At 37.3% G+C, this 9723-nt stretch overlaps 1 protein-coding gene across 5 annotated transcripts in view; it reads right to left on the reverse strand.

Annotated features, from left to right (window-relative positions):
* The window catches only part of LOC117120712 (protein FAM167A-like), an 11945-nt gene extending 2641 nt beyond the window's left edge, over positions 1-9304 (reverse strand). The window contains exons 1-4 of one of the 5 annotated variants that reach the window (XM_033265765.1): positions 3141-3257; positions 2466-2587; positions 1764-1875; positions 666-1078 (exon numbers count right to left, since the gene is read on the reverse strand). In XM_033265765.1, coding sequence (XP_033121656.1) covers positions 666-1022 — 357 coding nt within the window. In that variant the 5' untranslated portion in view covers positions 1023-1078; positions 1764-1875; positions 2466-2587; positions 3141-3257. The other 4 variants (XM_033265763.1, XM_033265764.1, XM_033265762.1 and 1 more) reach the window with 4 other exon arrangements.
* Between the last annotated feature and the right edge of the window lie 419 nt (positions 9305-9723).

Genomic DNA, 9723 nt, shown 5'->3' on the forward strand with positions numbered 1-9723 from the left:
TCGTTTTGTAGTCGCACGCATACAGTGTGAAATTAATTGCCTCACAGATTTTTATTCATGCATTATCCGGCTTGTTGTTTCTGTGTGTTACCAATATCCCATTATAAAAGTATTAAAGGTACCTCTTTCGAGGTGCAATTTTGCCGTTTTTATTGCTTGGCTGAAAATTTAGATCGCTGACCATCTCGTTCATGTGAAGATTAGCGCTAATCCCAAGTATGAATAAATAGGGTTTTCAGTCGCTACTGGCACCACAGAAGCCTTCGTGGTCTAGAAGTTATATCATATGACATTCGTGTGAAAGGTCTCAGGTTTGAGTCATATACAATACGCAATTTAACTCCTTAACATGACTATCACATCATTGTGTTGTAACGTAATAAATGTAACTTCCATCTTCATCTTCATTGTTGGACATGACAACGACGGACGATCAACGATCATGACGCCATGAGGGTGCATTAGTGTGTTTGCTTGTAATAACTCCTAATTAAGGTTGAATTCCAGATTTAAAGTGCTCAAGGTTTGGAAGGGTAGAAATTGAGATTATTGTTCTAGGTAAAAGGAATACTGGTACGGTATATTACCGGTATATCCTACATCTGTGGGAAGGGTCGGTCTGAAATAAATAATAAAGAAAAAGAAGTTAAAACACATAAACGTACCAATTCACTTCTTAGCCACGATATTCCCTCCTCAACTTCTCGTTTCCTTTCTCCATAGTCTTTATTTTCGTTTCTTACTTCACCTTCTTTATTCAAATCAGCAAGAGCTGGTTTTTTCAAGTCTTCAAGCCATTTCATATATGATGGTCTTCTGGTTGCAAGATTTAGTTTTTTCGCGACAAACTTTAGCCTCGTCATTTCACTCTCTCTGTCTTCGTGTATAACCTCTAATAGATCTGTTGTTACCTTTATTACGGGCGCCCTTGCGGGAGGATCAAATGAATCAAAGTTTTTAGCAAATTCTTGAATTTTGATTTTGATTGGAGACGTGGCGTCCATGTTTTCAAAATCTGGCATTGTGACGATCCTCTTCAGTTAGAGTAACGTAGCGTGTTTCACTATCTTTCTCAATTCTGTAAAGACAAATTTTTATTCGAGTCAAAATAATATTTTATCATATATTTTTTTTAATGGAGCTTAAACCCGTTTAGGAATTATGGACCATGTGAAAAAAACACGTTTAATATTTATTAATCGAATGTAAATCCCGGAATAATTGTTTTACTATTATAATATAATATAATATAATATAATATAATATAATATACGGAAATATAATATAATATAATATAATATTATCACCATCATCATTACTATTATCATCATCATTGCTGATATTATTATCACTACATTATTATATGAAGAAAATGGGGATAAAAGATGAGAATGCGGCCGGGTTATGATTAACTTGTTAACTTTAATTGCTGGCGTGAATAACGACAAAGAAATAAGATCCGACTTTCTAAGTTGCTTCTGTTACACGACGATGGGCAACGAGAATGTCATTATTCACACATGACTGTGATGTGTTCAACGTTACTTTAGAAACGAATTGGAGCATGTTTATCTAAAATTGATTTCAGAACGTTATCAATAGTTACTACTGTACACAACTCCTCGGGATTAGCAATGCCAGAAGAGGAAATTGCCTTTCAAAATTACCGTATGTTACAATTTTCCAAATCATACGACACCATATTTTCTCCACAAGATATCAGAAAAAATTTTCTTGTACAGTATCTTGTAAAAGTAATATACCTGATAGAAATTCTGGACACGTCAATCTTTTCATGTGACCAAGCAATTATATTAACTGAATGGCCGTTAATGCAAGTAGATTTTTCGACAACGTTATAGAGGTGCAGCAAAACTGAAATTGACAAATTGCGTTATTACAGTATGAACAGTTCTCTATCCCTGCACATGATTATTAGGACATGAAATTAAGGCATTTATTTAAAAAGACATGGATTTATTATGCAGAGCTATTCATAATTGTAGACTAGACAGACTTGATAAGTTTCCTTATTTCTAATCAAATTATTAAAATAGGCGTATCCGGATTATTTGTTAAGGTTACGAAAGTTCTATTTTCGTAAAATGTTCATCTATTTTTTTTTTTTATTTATTTTATTTAAAACATCTTTAGGCAGGATAACATATACAGGCGAGATCTTACCGCTGTTTTACAATATGGTCCTGCAAACACATATTACAATAACAACAACAAAAGTAACCATCACAGTACAACAAAATAAACAGCAGTTAAAACTTTGGTGGAAAACTATCCTCCGCCGGACACCAACCCGGTACTTCTGGAGCGTTGACTTCCTTTTATTTATTTATTTTTTTTGTGTAGCAATTGCATATTCATGTCTTATGGCCGTTCATTTTAAAAACAAGCTACAAACATACTGTAAGAATGCAGCGTTGTCTTGTAAAAGAAATACGTATACTTACCTTTTGTGGGGGAAAAGTACGTTTGTGATATCAAGTTGACGGCCACATCTTTAAGGCCTATACGATGTGTGTAGGGCATATACTTTTTGCAAAATGCCACTTTAGTTGGTTTTGTCTTGACACTGTAAAGAAAGAAAACCACGAGTGGTCAGCAAATATGACTAGGTAGAAGATTTCTCACGTTCCAGAAACTATGTACCAAACTTATTTTGGTAGTCTTCTCCAAGTCGCAGATCAGTCGGTGATATCAACAGGATTACGCTTTTTTAATTATGTATGTGTTCATTCGCTGATCTTAATTAAATTGAATACCTTTCTGCAAGGCCACAAAAACAGAGCGATTCGCTAATAATATCCCCGTCAACATTGTTACGAAAACGATTATTGATTGAAAATTTAGAACGATAGCCTAATAAGACATCAATCATTTCCTTGTAACTTATTCCCTATTAAACATTCACAGCTGAAAATTCATGATATTCTGAGGTTTTTTCCGCTACTTTTGTGATCTCGATTCAAAAACTGTCACGCATATTAGCACAAAATACTAATCCATTATAATCGGACAGGAATTCAAATACGATGGAATATAATATCGTATTTCCGGAAGTATTAAACCCTAAAAAACGCTCATAACTCCAAAAGTTGGTTATCAAACGAGTGCAATTTTCTCACCATAGGCCTATATGACGTTTAGCAGAATGCACGTTTCGTGCGCTCGGTGAAGGTAGCTTTGCAATTGTCGTCTACTCAAAAAGTTATGTGCGTTGATCAAGCGTGCGATCACACTACGTTGATCGATATTATTGGATGACGCTGTCTATTCAGCAGTTTCTCCGCCCTCTTTTTCTATAAGTGCAATACGATAGGCAATGTAACACTCAAGCTTACAATAACCAGTCGTTTCTGGTCCATGCGTCCGAACAGAGAAAATCTGTAACCAAACCACGGATCATAAATAGGTTCAAGCCCAAAGACTTAAACAGGCCAAAATGAATTGCATTTTTTCAGTTTTGGGAGGTAGTTTAATTCCCTTCGAATTGAAGTTAATTTTCGGAGATTATTGGCTGATTATATTTAGGTAAATTGGGATTCCAACCCATACCAAGGGATACGATAAGGTACCGTACCGTACGTCAGGATATTGATGGCGCCGCTGCAGCGATGTCAGGAATAATCTGCCTCCCCAACCCTTCTTCGAAAGGCATGCCAACCCCTTCTTCGAAAGGCATGCCAACCCCTTCTTCGAAAGGCATGCCAACCCCTTCTTCGAAAGGCATGGACCCTTGTCGACGCCACGACAAGTACGTCAAATTAAAAATATTAATTTACCTATCCAAAATTAGTATTTTGTGATTGCCAATCTCTAATGTGGTCTAAAAGCACAAATTTGGCCATAAGCCATTCCCCTGAACCCCACCATGTCCGAAGCTCCAGTAAGTTGGAGCCACCACTGTGTCACACCCTTTCTTTAAGTCTAAATTAGGTAATGCTTAAGCAATGTTACGGAAGTAGACCTACATATAGAAATAGGGCCGTACGAGAGTCTTTTTATGCGATTGCTTTAGAACATCGGGAATATACACGACAGAGAACTGAAACTGAATATTTAAAACATTACCAATGATCCGATATTACAAAGAAAGTGCACCAGATATTGCTGCAATTCAAAGAATAAAACAATTAATGAACAGTGTACCGGAATCATTGTTTACAAATTTTATCTACTTGGAGAATCAAGTGAATAATGTTTTGTATATTTTAGGTATATCTGACACTTATGATGATGCATATAATGTATCGGATATACCTCTTGGGTAAAATACACACTTTCCATAATCCTATAATCTCAGCCTATAAACACGTTCACCAATTGCATAATCTATTCGTATTAGAAGCCATACGGTATCGAGCGTTTATTTGTGTTAACTCCACAGCTGAAACGATCACAGCATTATGACATTAAGTTTCGAAAGTTAAAAATGCACAATAAACAATCAAAATTAATGCCATATGTGGATTCATATAGAAATAATTACATATTAATTGGCCCAAGTTTCCTACTGGTAAATGATAACGATAACTAATTGTATAAGCAAATCGGAGTGTTTAAAAATAATTTTGGGGTTTTCTTTTTCTCAATTGGGTGTAGCTTTGATTAACATCCTTTAGAATAATTTACATTCAATAGTGCGGCTGAGGTTAAAGTAGTTACCTTCTATTCTAGAGTTATGGGTTCAATTAATTTCCGTGAATGAAACTACGGTATACAATAATGTTTACATATGGCAATATTTAGGCCTATTTGCTTGAGAGAAATGATATACTGTAATGCAAGTCAATATAGTATCTAGGAGTGCGACATGAGGATGGAGGGTGAGAATTAAGTGTGTCTTTGTGTGGGTGGGGTGAGGATTAAGTTAGGGGCGAATTAGCTGAGGAGGTAAGATGATTTGCCATGAGCAGATTTTTAACTATAACATGAGTGTATTTTTATATTGCTTAGTCAAATTTCAATAAGGAGAGCACCTGGGATCACAAACATTTTATACAGAGGAGAAATACTCGTGCATGCTACGGTAAAAAGCGAACCGTGTATTAATATGGGGAGGAGGAGGGCGAGAATTAGGGTGATTGGGATGAAGGGATTTTGAACTACCACCATCCATGAGTATATGTTTTGCATCCATGAGTATATGTTTTGCTCTGCCAATTTCAGGAGTGGCGCCACGGTTCCGATGGTCGGTGGGGGGGGGGGGGGGATGGGGGGGGGGTGATGTACCCGACGAGATCAAAGTGGTCGTGGTCGGGCGTTGCTAAAAATACTCCGAAAGTGGTCCAGGGGCGAAGCCCCAGAAACCTTTGACAATTTAGGGGTTTCAAAGGCTTATTGGAATAGATTTTAGAGGTCACTAACATGTAGAAAATACATGTAACTTTTTTCTCTCAACGACAAATCGCGGTTTTTCTCCCCGACGGGTGGGGTGCTCTCCCCGACAGGGACCTATCATCCCTCCCCCACTGGATGGAGTGCCTGTGTGTATGCTAACAGTTTACGGGGGAGGGAAATACTCGAAAGATACGCCACTGATAAAAGCGAACAGGGTTCAGACCAAGTTCAGGTGATTCTGCACAGATGCTAGGTTCGTCTAAACACGTGCCTTTCATGCTCCATTTGTTCATCGTCGTCATTGCTTCCGTCCGCTAATCAACGGTAAATGATATGGCGTTTGGTTATATTAGTTTATTAGGCCTACCATAAATTATTTCGAAAATCAAATTACTCATAAGCATGGGTAATGGACTTGAATAATTTAAAATCAATCGTGTGATCTACGGTATCCATTATCAAATACTTTCTTTTTACCTTACATTTTCCTACAACTTGAATAATTTGAAATCAATCGTGTGATCTATCCATAATATCAAATACTTTCTTTTTACCTTACATTTTCCTACAGAAACCGCCGTTAATGTGGCATAATAAATTTCCTGGGTACGTCATTTCAACTGATGCCAAAGCAAAGCAGACCGCACGCCTTATACACGCCCTCTGACTAAAAGCTCGAGACCCCACCCCGCTTCCCACTGGAAATCTTTAAAGGCAAAAACTAAGCTAAAGTAGTTAAAAACCACCTCAATACCACCTTATTTTACCAGATAGCGCCCCTTCTATATCATCGAGCCCTTACAGTTCACCATCGTCCCCTCCCCATCAGCCCCATTTCAACACCCTGTCCCTTAGATACACTACTAGGAGGAATTTCGCTATGTGCGCCTTGAAATACCGGCCCTATTATAGTAATAGACTTAAATGATTCTTCTTCTTCCCAGCTTAACTGTCAAATATTGCTTGCTTGAAGCCAAATTTGCTACAGGCCGCAATGCATTCCACAAACAACCGTTTTTTGTTTTTTTTTTAATACAAGTTTAGTAATAACAGTAACAATAAGGGGTCACTATGAAAACACGAATAACAATACAATATATTTTGGTGCAAAAGAAGGAAAAACACACTAATTTAAAATTGGATTTTGCCAGACTTCAATATTGATGCCTTACATCAGGTGTAACGGAACGCGTCAATACAATTAAAGATCATTATTATTATTATTATTATTATGACGCCAAAATTTGAAAGGCGACAGATTAAGATAACCATCATTTACTATAGAATTGTACAAATATCAGTTTACAGTATAAATTGTGCAGTACATTCCAGGTTATGCTTTATTGAACGCAAAGTACGGTACGGTGTATGCCTAACATTCTTTCACAAAATAAATAGGCCTAATGCTGTTTTTCATGATCCTGATTGGCACTGTCCTTATGTATTCCGCTTTTATTATCAACTGGAAATACGTGTATACAAACACGACACAAGAGAAATGCGCAAAAAAAAAAAAAAAAAAAAAAAAATATTTCCTTTATTGAAGACACTCGTATAAGCCCGCAACGAGGTTCTGTAGGTCGTTTGAACTGCAGCCCCACCTCTGATAAACGAAACAACTCTTCTTCTGCGTCAAATTGATGAATATTAACATTTGCATGCAAGATGCTTAGCTCCAGTAGCTACGTATTCTACAAAACTACAAAAGTCTTCCCCTCCCCACCTCCATCTCTCAGGGACCCTTCAGGAATCCTGGTTAGGGCCTGGTGTATTGATTATGATGACGATTTTTTTTCTCATTGATCCACACATTTGAATTTCGAAGGCAACGAGCCAAAAGCTTGTAAAATTACTGCAGATGTAATTCCAAATTGCGTGCCACACGCACGGTTAGGTTTAGACCTATTGTGTTATAAAGGTAGTTGTATCAGAAGAATAGTACCAAATATCTGCCCTCGTTAAGCAAAAGATGATAATATGTTTTCAAAGTTATGTCGTTTACAAGTAAATATCGACATGTCTACAAGGTCATGTTGATTGCTTTTTTAAAATGTGATTCTACAAGAGAATTAAGAATGTCTCGTGGGTGTGCAATTCAATCATTACTCGATCATGTTGGCCTTGCAGAACGGACATGCCTTTATACGCGACAGGATACTCAAGAATGATTCGGGAAAAGCATTAAGACAAATGGTGTTTACTGACATTCCCTGTTCATTTACTGCCTCGTTTATGATAAGCCTGTTTTGTGAGTTGCTTACCTCGTGTTTAATACCAATTCGGAATAAAAGAACGAATTTTGGCAATGTCCGTGCCCCATTAGTCAATTGTTCTATAAGACCTTTCGCAATGCCACTCACTATGATCGGTCACCGATGAACTATAATTGGTAGTTGTTTCGAATGTAGATGTAGAAAGGCAACGGCAAACCAGGGCAAACAATACCTTCGTAAAAATCTGAATGGCTGTACAACTTTATTCAACTGCTCCTAACTTCTGTAACGCCCCTCGACCTCGAAATTCACACATTTCGGCTATTTTCGGTTTAAGAGGCAGTAGATCCTGTTTAGGGTATTAATACCTTCAATCAGTACAAATGCATGAAACAATTTGAAAGAAGGCCATATTAAAGGCTACAGTTACTTTTGAAGACCCCAAAAGCTGTGTTTATGAGTCGGACATCTAAAAGGCGATGAGTTGTTTCTCCTTTGTTTATTTAGTCATTTATTCATTGACATCGAATTGAAGGACACCCAGGTGACAAGGCAGCCTTAAAAAACCAATAGCTTAAAAACATAACAAGTTTCAAGTACCTATCATCTATAATTGATGTCAATAGAATTGAGGTTTTATAAATAAGGAATAAAGGTTTCGTTGAGCTTCCTCTGCAGGTGTGCGCCTGTGTTGCCACGCGCTTCGTTGCCATATCAATTCGATATGGATTCCCACCGACAAGGACGATGACTGGTATAATTCTGAGAATACCACACGGTATCGTCAACAATTTTTATTTTCTTTTTTTATTTTCTTTTAATTCACACCAGAGCGAAGTTCTTTGCTCTATGTTCACACTCGACAGTTAGACCGTCACATATATGTTGTAAACAAACTTTTAAACAAAAAGTAGGACAGTCTTTTAAACAAAAATATCAGTGGCGGTGCTATAGCGTGGATGAAATGGATAGGGAAAGGGATAATAATGCTTGGAGGGAGTTGGGAGAGACATGGTGTGGGGTCGACGAGGTCCTATATCAGTTTAGTTGCTATTCGAATGGATAGGGTGAACAAAATAATAGGAGTTACCGGTATCTAGCCGAGCAACTTGGGGGTGGGGGAAAAGGTAAACTGGAGAAAATAAATTCCTTCTCATACCCTTGTGCGCTGTAAAGATGAAGAAACCTGAGCGAGCGAAAATTTACACACGGAAGCCCTGATGTAGGTATATCCTTTATACATAGGCCTATATTTTTTATGGATGCAGTATAATCCGTATGTATAGGCCTATTATATATAGCCTACAGTACCGTATGCAACGGTGAACGGTGGTTGAACGTGCGTGTGTATGTATGTATGTCGCAGACAACTAGACAGTCACCACATACTCTTCGATACTTAGAATCTGACCGTAGAGTTAACGAACATTTTGCCAAATGTAAAGCCTGTACTATCTCCGGTAGGCATAGTTTTGCCATGATATACGGTATATTAAGGGCCTCATATCATGCAATATTATCGGCCCGATTCTAGCTTTTAAATACATTAACAAACGAATCGGTGGTATCGAAAATGTGGAAATACTTACCGTATATCAGTTAGTTTAATCAAATTACGAAGTTTCAATCATTATGTTAATAATTTATAGGCTCTATCCTATCCGAAATACACACACTGTGCGGCATCAATGCATGTGTAACTCCGTCGACGCAATAACTTAACGGCGGTACAAACAATTATGCACAGATTTTATCTTTCGAGAACGATGTCTCTTCAGGCCTATTTAACGATGTTTTTCGTTCAACGAATGGCACATGTGTCATTCAAAGTTACAAAATCTTAACGTTTTTATTAGATAACAAGAAATACGGTAATAAATTCGTATTGTCAAACCCTGGGTCGTGTTCGCACAAAACGGTAACATATAAAACGAAGAATACACAAGATTACAATTTAACAACAGTAGGATTACATGCTCGGGCATGATGACGACGACTATCAGGGAACTCATTTTGTAGAAAACTAAATAAAATAGTAGGGGCTATAATGTAAACCAAGGTTGAATTTAGGCTATAGTTTAATCCTATCAGGTGATATTTAGTAAAAACTCTGCTTTCTATATATCGACAGCTAGAATATGCGTGGGGAAAGGTG

The sequence above is a fragment of the Anneissia japonica genome, unplaced genomic scaffold (assembly GCF_011630105.1).
Source record: "Anneissia japonica isolate Jap-2015-1 unplaced genomic scaffold, ASM1163010v1 scaffold287790_len634930_cov199, whole genome shotgun sequence".
Classification (NCBI taxonomy): Eukaryota; Metazoa; Echinodermata; class Crinoidea; order Comatulida; family Comatulidae; genus Anneissia; species Anneissia japonica.